The 13,834-nt window shown below is 53.8% G+C and overlaps 1 protein-coding gene across 2 annotated transcripts; it reads left to right on the forward strand.

Annotated features, from left to right (window-relative positions):
- Positions 1-803: 803 nt before the first annotated feature.
- DNTTIP1 (deoxynucleotidyltransferase terminal interacting protein 1) lies at positions 804-12,864 on the forward strand. 2 transcript variants are annotated; one of them, XM_050917738.1, is made up of 13 exons: positions 804-899; positions 1,059-1,129; positions 2,300-2,396; positions 3,298-3,396; positions 7,446-7,514; positions 8,057-8,113; positions 8,632-8,693; positions 9,908-9,953; positions 10,497-10,555; positions 10,806-10,866; positions 11,316-11,387; positions 11,936-11,991; positions 12,373-12,864. In XM_050917738.1, the coding sequence occupies exons 1-13, from the start codon at positions 813-815 to the stop codon at positions 12,509-12,511; spliced, it is 975 nt and encodes a 324-aa protein (XP_050773695.1). In that variant the 5' UTR covers positions 804-812; the 3' UTR covers positions 12,512-12,864. The 2 variants fall into 2 exon arrangements, with proteins under 2 accessions (XP_050773695.1, XP_050773696.1); XM_050917739.1 differs by having other exon boundaries at positions 804-890.
- Positions 12,865-13,834: the final 970 nt, after the last annotated feature.

Genomic DNA, 13,834 nt, shown 5'->3' on the forward strand with positions numbered 1-13,834 from the left:
AATGTACATGGCAGAGGGGCATTGCTGGCACATATCACATTGGTAGATGTGTAGGTGAACGAGCCCCTGATGGCGTGGCTGATGTGATTAGGGATAGATAACAAGCCAGGAAATATCCTGTTGCCTCTATATAAATCCATGGTACAAGCACACCTTGAATGCTGCATGCAGATGCGGTGGCCCCATCTCAGAAAAGAGACATTGGACTGGAAAAGGTTCAGGAAGGGGCAACACAAACGATGAGGGGTCTGGAACAGCTGCTGTCGGAGCAGAGATTAAGAGCGGGAGCTTTCAGCTCGGAGCAGCGCCGGCCAAGAGGGGCCGTGAACTCAGGACAGGTGCGGAGAAGGGGACTGAGGCAGTTACTCCCTCCCCCTCCTAACACGGGAGCTGGGGGCACCCAATGACACGAACCAAGCGACGTGTCTCTTCACGCAGCGCCGCCACGAGCAGGTGCTGGAGGCCAAGCCTAGCACAGGGTCAGGCCAGGCCCCGCAACGGCCCCTACCCGGGCCTGCTGGCCGGACGCTGGGAACGGGAGACTCTCGGACGGTCCTACCCGGGGGTCTATGGGCCTCGGCTGGGGCCGCCGGCAGGCGAGCAGCCCCTGCGCCTCCCCAGCCGGACTCCCGGCCCGGCCGCGCCTGGCGGCGGCGTGGCCTCTCCGCGCTCCGACGGGCCGGGCTGGGACTCAGCACCCCCCAAGATGGCGGCCCGGTTGCCATAGCAGCCCGTCGCGCTTCCTCTGGTGAGGGCGTCGCAGAAGTGATGACGTCAGGCCAGTCCCGCTGCTTCCGGTGCGGCGGGTCGGGATGGGGGCCGCCCGGGATCCCGAGCAGCAGGCGGGGCCGCCGGGGGGAGGGGGCCCGGAGGAGGGGGAGGGGCAGCTGGTGAGCACGGTGAGAGCGGGCGCGCGGGCGGGCGGGGCAGTGACAGGAGGGGCGGCGCCGCGCCGGGGACCCCGCTCTCGGGGCGGCCCGTAGGGTTCGCCTGACCGCCCAGAGCCGCCCCCCCCGGGCACGCTCGCTCCAACCCCCCCTCTGCTCCTCCCCCCGCAGAGCCCCTGGAACATCATGATCAAGCACCGCCAGGTGCAGCGGCGGGGTCGGCGCTCGCAGATGACCACAAGGTAGGAGCTGCCCCGGGGCTCGCCGTGCTGGGATCGACGGCAGGAGCCGCGCTCGGCAGCCGGTGCCCAGCCTGGCTCATCCAGACACCGGGCACGCCTGGGAGACGCCTTGGGCCCCCTGAAGGGTCTCGCTGCATCCCGAGCTGTGCAGGCACTCGGGGATTATCTTCTCTCGGGCCGTTAAAAAGAACCTCCTCTGGCACCCACCAGACCCGCTAAACAATAGGATTACACCCAAGCAAACGGGGTTTCATACCAGGAAGAAGCAACATTGTCTAGAGGACTGAGCAAAGGCACTGTGTATAGGAACTCAGACATTCTAATCCTAGCTCTGCCGTTAACTCCCTGTGCCGTGCTGAGCAAGGCATTTTGCTGATTTCAGTCTTGGTTTTTCTGTCTGTAAAATGGGGCTCTTTACCCAGGGAAGTAATGTGTGTAAAGTTCTTTGAAGACTGAAATGCTCTGCAATTGCTAAGTGGTGCTGGTCACTCTGAGGTGTCCCAGAGTCTAGTGGTAGCACAGGTCACTGGCTCAGCAGCCTGTTCAATCCTGGTGAATTGGAGATTCAAAAGAACGTAAGAATGGTCATATTAGGTCAAACCAATGGTCCATCTAGCCCAGTATTCTGGCTTCCAACAGTGGCCGATGCCAGGTACCCCAGAGGGAACAAACAGAGAAATTATCAAGTGATCCATCCCTGTCATCCAATCCCAGCTTCTGGCAGTCTGAGGTTTAAAGGCATCCAGAGCGTGAATTTGGGTCCCTGACCATCTTGGCTAATAGTCACTGATAGACCTGTTCTCCAGGATCTTATCTAGTTCTTCTTTGAACCCAGTTATACTTTTACATCACTTGCAAACCACACTCCTCTCTAGCTGACGCTTCAAGCAGTGATGAATTCAGAAGGGTGTTGTATCCAGCACCTCTTTTCTGTTGGGAGACCTCGGTTTGGAGTCAGCGGGTAATTCTGCTGCTAGATTTGGAGTGAAAATAAGCTTGCAGCCTGTGTTGTTAGAGTTGTGTCCTTTGCAGAGGCCTGTAAACTCCGGTGGACATCCACATGGGGGAGAACATTTGGGACAGCATTGTAGGGTGGGATTCTGGGCCATGGGGATTTTCTGAGCGCTGTGTAGCAGTAAGGGCAGGTGGAGTAATTTATCTCGTGTTCAGCTTTACAGATCCTGCCGTCTCCATGGATTTGCTGCGAGCTGTTCTGCAGCCTAGTATCAATGAGGAGATCCAGATTGTCTTCAATAAATACATGAAGGTAAAAGCTCACTAGGAAAGGGAAATCTCTTGAGTGGACATCAGCCTTCTACGTCCAGCTTGTGCTGTTAGGCACTGACCCTGTGAAACCCAGCCCTGTCGCCCTCTGGATAAAACTGGATAAAAAGGGCAGGGAGGGCTGCTCAGTCTAACTCTGAAAGGGTCACACTCGGAGGGCTCCCAGTCCCTTCTGGAGGAGTCAAAATGCACACAGTTAAGATGAAACTTTAAAAATTAGTTCTGCTGGACAACAGCAAGTGACCAGAGAGGATGGAGTCTGCTCCCAAGGGGCACGGAACTTTCTAATGGGATTGCATCCTGTGTGCTCAGTGCTGATCCTAATGACCATGCGGTATTTGGTTGTTGTGATGCAGTAGGGACTGTCTGCATGGGGGATGGGAGAGCAGGGGATGACTTTAGGTGAGGGAGCCTGTAACCTGAGCCAAGAAGGAGGGTGGGGGGGAGTCAACACCTTTGCCCTGGAAGCAGGACATAGGAAGAGAGCCTGCGGGAGAGGTTTTTAGTTTCAGTTTTGGGCTGGCTGGGAAGAGGCAGGGAACCCCAAGTCTGGGGTCTAAGATCCTTGCCCCCCAGAGGGACCTGGCTGAGGGGTCCTGGTTGTACCTACAAGCCCTGCTTGGGACTGTGTTCCTGTTGTCTAATAAACCTTCTGTTTTACTGGCTGGCTGAGATTGCAGGTGAATTGCAGGAAGTGGGGGTTGCAGGGCCTGGACTCCCTCACACTCCGTGACAGTTGTAGCATGAGCAGAGGTGGCTCCTGGAGTCACCAGCCCCTGACTTTGTCCGCGCAGATGAGAGCCTAGTCCCAAGGAGGCAGCTCCCTGTGAAAAGAGGTTAGAGCAGCCAGCGTCATTCTAACCATCTCTTGGGCCCCTTCCCAGTTTTTCCAGAAGGCAGCAGTTAACGTGAGAGAGAATGTCGGGGAGGAGGTGGACCCAGAGCAGCTCATCCAGGAAACATGTCGGAGCTGCCTAGAACAGGTAGGGATGTGCTATTGCCACAAGCAGCTGGAGTCACCGCCCTCTGGGAGTAGCCTTGTAAGAAAGAACTCAGGGATGGAAATATCTGCCCCACAATCTCCTGAGGATACAGAGCATCACAGGCTGGGTGCCCAAAACCTCACAGTACAAAATGTCCTTGCTAACATGCCTTTGTATCTAGGTCAGTGATACTCAGACTGTGGCTCACCAGCCACCAGTGGCTCCTTAATGCATCTCCTGCAGCTCTTTGCATTACATGACGTGTGTGATTTAATTATTAACCAATCAGGGTGCTTTTACTGTGTTATTAAGTAGTTGTAGTTTATAAAATAATAATAGATGGTCAGTCATTTTGCTCTGAGAATTATACAGTAAATGAAACAATGAATTCACATTCCTGTGGCTCTTTGGGGTAATGTTGATCGCTAATTTGGCTCCCGAACCACTGAGGTCTGAGGGGGAGCTGGTTGTATGGATCAGCCAGCAGAGGGCTGTGGTGGAAGGAACTGCATGCTCTTCTCCAGCTCATGCACACTGTGGTGATGTTGGCCTCATAAGCATGACCCAGATGAGGAGCCAGGGGTATGGAGCCAGCTCCTCTCTCACCCTCTCCCTAGTTCTGTCCAAGTCTGATTGATGCAAAGCCAACCAACAAGGAATTTCAGAGGTGAGTCTAGGCCCCCAGCAGCGCTGGGATGATCCCATCACCGCTGTAACCCAGTCAGCCTTACAGCAGCCGTGCCTGGCCAGGGGATTGGGACCTTCCCTTTCACGTCCCAACCGTGACACTGTTCTCCAGGCCTGGGGCACCTGAAGGTCAGACTTTTGCCGTGTGCTCTGCATGGGGCTGCCCCTTACAGCCAGCCAGAGTCTGGTGCTGGTGCAGAACACGGCACTTGCGTACTGAGCGGGGCACTTCTCTGGGAGCACAGGACCCCATGCGCTGGGATTGGCACTGGCTACCCATTGGTCTCTGCAGCCCTAAATCGCCTGGGACCGGCCTTACCTCAGGGATCAACACCTCTCTCCCTGGGCCAGGCCTCCACCGCCTGTGTTGGAGAGGCACTCAAATTGGATCCCTTAGTTATAGAACAGAGAAGGCGGCTGGAAGGGCACTGCCTGTGAGGGCCCCAGGACTCTGGAACTTGCTCTCCCTGGCCTAAAATACCCAAATGTGATGACCTTGGAGGCACAGTGCCCAGTCCTCTGTTTGATGCAGGTTTGGAGGGGCTGAGGTTTTGCGGCTCAGAATGAGGAAGTGGCGAGGAGGAACCCATTGTGTAGGTGACTGACTGGCTGAGTTCCTATCTGCAAAATTATTCTAATGCTGCTGGGGTTTGGTTGTAATACTAATTATCTGTTGGGGCACCTACATTCCGGGAGAGGCGTGTCTCTGATATTAAATTTGAAGTAAATAAATCTTAATTGGATTTCACAATTTTCTGCTCATTAATAGAGAGGAGCTACAGACTCCCAGTGAATGATCAGCTTTGCCTTTCCTCAGCCAGAGTTTGCACCCTAGAGAGTTGGAGAGCACTTACTAACATGTTACATCAGAGCGGGCATGCTATGCGGGGCAACAGAAGCCACTCTCTGCACTGAAGCACTCTCTGCACTGAAGCATATCTTAATTTTCTGAGGGCTCTGAAGTGAGGGTTAGATTTATAAGTAATTATTGTACCCTCCTTTAAATCATGCCAAACAGTGTGGACTTATGGAAAATAGATCTTATGACACTAACTTGGAATTTTTTTTATGAGGTTACGAGTGTGGTTGATAAAGGGAATAGTAGAAAATCCGAGGAGTCCTTGTGGCACCTTAGAGACTAATGTGCCTTTTATATATATACTACTGTGGCTGTAGGGCATTTGACTTTGTACTGTACATTTAGAATGCTACAAAATGAACATGGTACACATGAACTGGATTCCCAAGGGGTACCTGACTGCTCTCTAATGTAAATAGGCGCTCATCATCAAGCAGGTGTGCTTTTAGTGGGGTCCCGCAGGGATAAGTTCTTGGGCTCCACGCTGTTTAACATTTTTATCAATGACCTGAAAGAACCTAAAATCATCATTGATAGTCTGCAGATGACACAAAAATAGGGGAGTGGTAACTAATGAAAAGGACAAGTCACTGTTAGAGCAGTCTGGATCACTTGTTAAGCTGGGTGCAAACAAACCATATGGTTCAGTGTAAACATATAAATCTAAGAATAAAGAACGTGGGCCATGCTTACAGAGTGGGAGACTCTAGCCTGGGAAGCAGTGACTCTGAAAAAGACTTGGAGGCCTGTGTGGATAATGAGTTGAACACAAGCTCCCAGTGTGATGCTGTGGCCAGGAGGATAAATGTAATCCTTGGATGAATAAAGAGGGGGAAATCAAGTAAAGCGGTTGCATTAACTCTGTATTTGGCACTGGTTCAGCTGCTACTGTGGCCAGTTCTGATGTCCACACATCAGGAAGGATGTTGGAGACAAGGGATCCGAGATGAACTATGGGAATGATTAAGGGATTGGAAAACCTGCCTTTAAGGAGCTCAATTTATTTAGCTGAAAGAGAAGGTTAAGGGGTGACTTGATCCCAGTGTATAAGGGGGGCTCTTCAGTCTAGCACAGAGACAGGCAAACTTCTTGGCCTGAGGGCCGCATTGGGTTTTAGAAATTGTATGGAGGGTCGGTTAGGGGAGGCTGTGCTCCCCCAAACAGCCAGGTGTGGCCCAGCCCCGGGCCCCTATCCAGCCCCCTGCTTCTCGCCACCTAACGTGCCCCCCGGCCGGGACTCCTGCCCCATCCAACCACCCTTTTCCCTGAATGCCCCCCGGGACCCCTGACCCATCCACACACCCCTGTCCCCTGACTACCACTGGAACGCCCACTCCTGACTGCCCACTGCCGCCCCATGCAACCCTTCCTCTCATTCCTCACTGCCCCTCCCCAGGATCTCTGCCCCATCCAACTACCCCTTCTCCCTGACCACCCCCGGAACCCCTGCCCCTGACTGCCCCCCGCCACCCCATCCAACCCCTCCTCTCATTCCTGACTGCCCCTCCCCAGGACCCCTGCCCCATCCAACCACCCCTTCTCCCTGACTGCCCCCAGAACCCCTGCCTCTGACTGCCCCTTGCTATCCCATCCAACCCTCCTCCTTCCTGACTACTCCCCAGGACCCCAGCACCCATTCAAACCCCCCTGTTCCCCGCCCTTTGACCATCCCGACCCCTATCCACACCCCTGCTGCCTTACCACCACCCCGAACTCCCCTGTCCTCTATCCAATGCCACCTGCTCCCTGCCCCCTTACCACGCTGCCTGGAGCACCAGTGGCTGGCGGTGCTGCAGCTGTGCCACCCAGCTGGAGCCAGCCACTCCATCGTGCAGCACATAGCACCAGGGCAGGCCGCAGCTCTGCAGCTGTGCTGCCCCAGGAACTTGCAACCCTGCTGCCCAGAGCACTGCACCAGCGATGCGCCACGTTGAGGCTGTGGGGGAGGGGCCAGGAGCTTAGGGGCCGGACAAGAGGGTCCCACAGGCCATAGTTTGCCCACCTCTGGTCTAGCAGATGAAAGTCTAATACAATCTAACAGCTGGAAGTTGAAGCGAGACAAATTCAGACTGGAAATAGGGTGCAAATTATTAACAGCGAGAGTAATTAACTATTGTGACAATATACCAAGGGTCATGGTGGATTCTCCATCACTGGACATTTTTAAATCATACGTGTATGTTTTTCTGGAAGATCTGCTCCAGTTCAAACAAGAATTAATTCATGGAAGTTCTCTGACCTGTGTTATTCGAGTGGTCGGGGCAGTGTCAAACTAGATGATCAGCTGGGTCCCTTCTGGCCTTTGTGACTCTGCGTTCATGTTAGTCCAGTGATTTGAGCCAGATACGCCACGTGTAAAAGCTGTTAAAGGAATCAAATCCATCTGTGAATTCCTCTTGGGGAAAGAACCTGTCCCACATCTAGCCTGCTTCCTGGTCCTCTTGGGGCCCCTGAAGTATAGCAGCTTCCTGGAGGCAGATAACCCTTCCCTCTCTCCCCACAGGCCAAGCTGCTGTTCTCTGATGGCAAGAAGGTGATACCCAGACTGACTCACGAGCAGCCAGTGCCAAAGGTAGAGCTGCTATCACAGAGGGTTGAACTTCAGGGACCTGCGCTGGGAGTCTGGGCTTGGGCTTCTAATTGCTTTTTCTCTAGCAGTGGCTTGGCAGAAGCTAGGAGAGGCCCACAGCAGTATTCGATTCTTACCTGCTGATAGTGATGATCAAGAAATGGAACCAGAACCTGTAATGGGGGTGGAGCAGGGGTCTCCTAGCCAGTCTGTCCTTTGTAAAGCCACTTGGCTGCAGAGGAGACCTCTGTGTAAGTGTATTTCTTGCCTCTCTGTCAGTCCTACTGATGAGGAAATGGAATTGGGGAGAGTGAAGGCTGGGAAAGGAGAGGACTTGGACAGAGCAGTGAGGGGCCCAGGCCTGGTCTGTGCCTTGAGCAGGTAGAACCCCATGTGCCCATCTCTAAGGATCAGGCTGGGGTAGCTCCACCTGCTTGAGTGGCATGCATTTCTAGGTGTAGTGGAGAAGATAGTAGTTGCCTGGGTGGCTAGAGACTAGGGAGGGAGAAGGGCTGTATTCATCCCATCGCTAATTTCTTTGCCAGCGTGCCCGGCAGATGGAAGAGGAATCAAGTCGGCGGGGAAGCCCTGTTCCCAAAAAGGTAAGGACCATGCAAGGACTCCACCCCGACACACTGCCTCATGGGGAAGCAGGGTGGGGAGGGATAGCTCGGTGGCTTGAGCATTGGCCTGCTAACCCCAGGGTTGTGAGTTCAGTCCTTGAGGGGGCCACTTAGGGATCTGGGGCAAAAATTGGTCCTGCTAGTGAAGGCAGGGGTCTGGACTTGATGACCTGTCAAGGTCCCTTCCAGTTCTAGGAGATTGGTATATCTCCTGTTATTATTATTATTATTTGGCCATCATTTCTTGTGCACGCTTCACTGGCTGCTCCCTCCCTATTGCTGAGAGAGGGTTAAGAAGGGGGCAGCCCCCAGGGCAGCCTGTGGCGCCCACTCTGCTCAGCAGTGCTGGCTATTTTGCCCTGTCTCAGCATATCTTAAAGCTGCGCTTAACGGTTTCATCATGTGGTTGGGAGAGCTGCCTTCCCAGCAGGGAATGCATGTGTGCTTCTCAGGTGAGTGCTGGGTGAGTGATCAAATGAGGGCTTTCTCTCTTGCAGAGGAAGGGGCGACCTCCAGGGCAGAGCCTGCTGAATGATCGTGGAGCTTCAGGTGTGGCCACGTAAGTGTGGAGATAAGAGGGGAGACACAGGGCTGGCTGAGGAAGGGTAGGGCAGCCCAGCTCAGCTATCTTTCTCTTGGTGTGTCTCACACAAATGGATTGCCAAGTGGGCAAGATGCTTTCAGCTGAGGTTGACTCGTCCTCTCTCTGAGTCCAAGCCCTACAGGCAGGCAGCTCCAAACAAGAGCTGCAGGGCACAAGGTTCTTGGCTGTGGTGAGATTGTGCATATGGGCAAACAGGAGGCTCAGGCGAGGGGAGTGAAGACACAGATGGTCGGCTGGAGCCTGGCCACAAAGGGGTTTAAATGCAAGCTCAAACAAGCGAATGAGGAACCTGTAGACGGGAGTGCTATGACCCCACTCCCTACCAGTGAGAAGGCAGCATAGTGCATATGCTGGAGACAGGAGGGCAGGGAGTCAGAAGCCATAGAGAAGGAAATTGTAGTAACAGAGTTGATGAAGATCTGCCGAGAAGATGGAGACCTGCATAGAATTTGGGCCAAGTCAAGGCAGCTGCACACAGGGGCAGTGAGTGACGCAGGTGGCAATGACAGATTTGAAGCAATGGGGGATGCAGAGGGAAAACTCATGGCCAAGCTTGGCATTCAGGGTAGGGCCTCTGGAGGGAAATGGAAGGTCTGAGTCAAGAAGGAAGAGGAGTGTCTGGAGCTCAGCTTGGGGGCTCCTCCTGGCCAAGATAAGCATTTCTTTGTGTGAGACCTGCACAGCTTTTCTTCAGCTAAATGAGCCTGGTCAGTGAGGCTAGGGGGAGGGTCACGGAAGGGCCTGAAATGTGTGGCCGAGTATTGTCAAGTAAGGTTCAAAGTGGGGATCAGAGGAGCCAGGGGAGATACAAGAGAGCAGAGGGCCATGAGTCTTGTGGGACTATGGAGAGGAGAGGGGTTGATGCGGAAGAGGATCTAGCACCAGCAAAATGGGTGTGTGGGGCTGGAGGGATATTCAGGGGTGCTCTGTCTGTCTGGAGAGGGGGAGGGGATGTATAGCCCGATCAGGAGAGCAGAATCATTTTAGGCGTAGGCAGCTTGGATTAGTAAAATCTAGGGCTGGCAAGATGACCAGCCCTCCCCACAGGGTCTGCTCCTGGCAGGCCCTTTCCTAGTGCTTTTTATCCAGTGTTGATTTCAATTCTTTTGTGGCTTCTTGGCATCAGCCCTCTGGGAATTCAGGCCTATTATGTGTTCGTTCCCCATCAGGTGGAAGCTCAAATCCTGTGAGCCAGTGCGCCGGGAGGGACCAAAGGTACAGTGTGCAGCTGGCTGTCCTTTCACTGGGCTTGGCTCTGCTCAGTAGCGCTCCATGCAGCCTCCCTTCTCCCCCTTGCCTCTGGCAGGGATCATCCTGCCACCTACAGGAACAGAGGCTGATTCCAGGCCGGGCTTTACCCAGCTCTGCCACCTCCCTGCAGTGACAAAGCAGGGAGAGCAGTGGGCGGGGTGGAGGCCCTCGTCTCCTGCCTCCATACCCACAGCCTGTGAGCACTCCCCAGTGCAGCCCAGCAGCTTGGAGGATGTAGACTCCTCCTGGCTATGGATGACCTGTCCCAGGGCAGCACGTTCTGCTGGGAAGGGCAGAGAAACTCCACTACCTGTTCAGTCAGTCAAGGTATGAGGTGTATTTCTCCTCCATGGAGCCCACGAGCCTGCAGCTTGTCAGCCCCACCAGAGCCAGTGGGGCCCCTGCAGGAATTTGCCACAGAAATCTGAGGCTCAAAGTAGGGGTGCTGGATCTGGATCTGGATCTTTCGGGTTTCTAATCTCTGCCCCTTTTCCAATCATTCTGTAGTGGGATCCAGCCCGGCTGACTGAATCCACAACCTTTGTGCTGGGATCTCGAGCAAACAAGTAAGGAATTGCCCTGTGGGGTGCTGGATCTGTGCCCTGTGGTTCTGGGTGAGGGGAATAAGGGGGCAGTGGCACTGTCTCTGGGGCTGGAGCCCATGGTGCTCCTCTGACTAGTTAAATATCTCTGCACTCTGAAGCAGAGTAGGAAGGGCACGGGCTCTGGGAACAGAAGGAAGCCTCCATACATCACTCTTCAGCTGCCCCTGTGCACAGGCCTAACCCCCCTTCCCCCACCATGTTCCTGTTTCAGGGCTCTCGGAATGGGAGGAACCAGAGGGCGACTCTACATCAAACACCCCCATCTCTTTAAGGTCAGAAACGTCAGCACAACGTTTCCTTTTTGAGGGGTTGCTCAGAACTTGCTTGTGACGGGGTTGGGGAATATATACTTGTGCTTGTATGTTCTGTTCCCTCTCACACCCTGCTGACGTTGCTTGTCGGCTCCTGGGGCAGAGACTTGAGCACATTGTGGATGTTACCTCACAATAGATTTAAAAATTGTGTTAAAGCTAATGTCATACACTAGACTTGCTTCCTGTGGAGTGATGAATTTGCCTGGCACAAGAGGCTCTGCTTTGAGGAGTAAGCAGGATGGCGCTGAGTCCTTATTCATAGGAAGATCTCTTACTGGGAGACGGGTTACCCCCTGGGTTTCCACAGAGAAGGACTGGGCCTGGGCTCTGTGTCCACACCCAGAAGCTGCCCCATGATGGTGATGGTATGTTGCTTGTAGTGTTCTCACCTTGCTGCTCTGTTGCAGTATGCGGCTGATCCTCAAGACAAGCACTGGCTGGCAGAACAGCAGCACATGAGGGCCACAGGGGGCAAGATGGTGAGTGTGGCCGGGCCTGGCTCCTGCCACAGCCTGGGGTCTTGATGGGGACTGGGAGAGAATAGTAAAGTAAACTGGTTCAGAATTAAAGTGTGCAAATAAGCAGAACCCAGTGCAGTAAGCAGCAGGGATTCCAGGGGCCTGGGTTTGCTGATGGGCTCGTCCATACAGCAGCCCCTTTCAGAGCACCGTCTGGCAGGCCACTCTCTGCACCTTGTCACTTGCAGCTGAGATTTGGCAGCTGTTGCTTCAGCCTGGGAAGTCATCAGCTTTGATGCGACTGTTATGATGATGAGGGTTTGTAAGAGTGAGCAAGGTGGAACCGTGAGATGCAGAAAACCACTTCCCCTGGACTCTCAGGAGCAATTCTGCTCACACCTGACCTGGTTTCTTTGAGGTATTGGGGGAGGGGTGCTATTTACAGAGCTAGTGCCACTACTTCATGCCAGCAGATCTCATTTCTGAGTAGCCAAGTGGAAAATCTTGTTAGCCTGTGTATGTTCAACCAGAATGGCTCCTAACCATCTCTTGTTTCCCAATTGCTGCAGGCCTACCTCCTCATAGAGGAGGATATTCAGGATCTGGCTGCCAGTGATGATTACAGGTGAGGCAAGGAACCAAGACTTCAGCTGTGCTGAAACCCCTGCCCTCTGCCCTTATAAAACAAGAAATGACTGGGGGAGGGGATGGGGGAGTTGCCCTGTCCCCAGGGCACAAGAGAGCGAGCAAGGTCCTGCCTAGTATTGTGCACTACCAGATGATCTCAGCATGATGTTGTGCTCAGCACCCACAACTGGGATGAGACTTCTCAGCACCCAGTATGTGCCCACCTTGCTGCACTCTCCTGAAAATCAGACTTCTCATGGGAGTCCTGCTCTCTGGAAAATCTTACTTCAGTAGTGGGTGCTGAGCTTTCCTGAAACTGACCATACAGTGTCTGTGTCCCTCCCCACATGCTCACTCCTATCTCCCACTTGTTCACCAGGGGCTCTCTTGATTTGAAGCTGGAGGAACTAAAACCTTTTATCCCACCGGCATGGATGACTGAAAAGATGCAGAAATATATGGAGACACTTCGCCATGAAGGGGACCCACAGCCTCCAGAGGGAACCCATGAAACATAAGAAACCTCACCCTCCCCGCCAAGCGGCACCCAGTCACAGCCTGTCACAACGTGGACTCTCACAGGAGTTTCCCTCTCTTTCCTTACATTGTGTTCCACTGGACATGTTGGGGCTTGTGCATTTGTTGGCCCAGGTACCAGAATGCTGCCCACAGGGAAAAGCAGTGCAGCAGCTGTGATGAAACCACCTGAGAGCCGTTTGGGCCATTCCCCTTAGTCGGTGGTGGCTGGCAGTAAGCAAAGTCACTGGCTGCTTCCTGCTTCTCTTCAGAGCTGCACTTTTCTATTTGTGTGAACTTCCTGTTTCAGATCCTCTGTGTACAAACAGATTTGTAATAAATGCTGCTGCCAGAACCTGCTGTGCCCATGCAAAGGCAGTTACCGTGAGGGGAAATAGCTGTATTGGGAAAGAGGGACATGGAGCTGTTCCTTATACAGAGCTTATGGGGGAAGGAGTGTGAGAGTTTCTCCCACTTCTTGGGGCCAGGATCTGGGAAAGAACATTCGAGTTGCTACTCCTGCCTCCTCATGGAGAAGGTAGTGCCCCCATAGCTGATATAGCAGAGGGTCTAGAGTTTGAATTCCTGTGCTGCCATATTCCTCAGTGCTTTAGCCACAGCCAGTCTGCTGGCATCTATCGGCTGCTGTCATTGAAAGCTGGAGTCTGCTTACTGTTTGTGCCGAGCTGGCTCCCCTCTGTGGAGCTGTGATTTTATAGACTGATGATTTATCCAGCACCCCAATCTGCATGTAGCTCCACAGAGCCCAGCTGCATGAAGTTATGTCTTTAGTTGGAGGGGAGAGAGACAAGCTTTCAAGTACACAGAGCTTTCCTGCAAGTCCCTGCTAGGGTGACCATAGGTCCTGCTTTGGGGGTCTTTTTCTTATATAGGCTTCTATTATCCTCCCCCCCACCCCTCCCAATTTTCACATGTGCTGTCTGGTCACCCTAGTCCCTGCCCAGGCAGCGTGGGGGGATCTCTGCCTTGTGGAGCTTGCTACCGAATAGAGAACTCAAAGGCTGCAATGGAAAACAAGCTGCTTGTGGTGCAGAGTCTGGGCTCTCTGGCACACGGCACATGGTGTTTTCTTTGTTACACGTGTGTGTTCCCTGGGGCGGGGCTGGGCTGGCTGCAAGGGGTGGAGGAGGCTGTAGGTGCAAAGGCCCATTCAGCTGCCTAGGCCAGGCGGTGCAGGCCCACTCTGCAAGGTGGAGCCCTGGGCTGGCCTGAGCCTCTCCCAGCAGCCGGGCCCCTCGGCCCTGGTCCCTAGGTAGGGTGACTGGCTGGCCTGATTTTATAGGGACAGTCCCAACACTTGGGGC

This window comes from Gopherus flavomarginatus, chromosome 11 (assembly GCF_025201925.1).
Source record: "Gopherus flavomarginatus isolate rGopFla2 chromosome 11, rGopFla2.mat.asm, whole genome shotgun sequence".
Classification (NCBI taxonomy): Eukaryota; Metazoa; Chordata; order Testudines; family Testudinidae; genus Gopherus; species Gopherus flavomarginatus.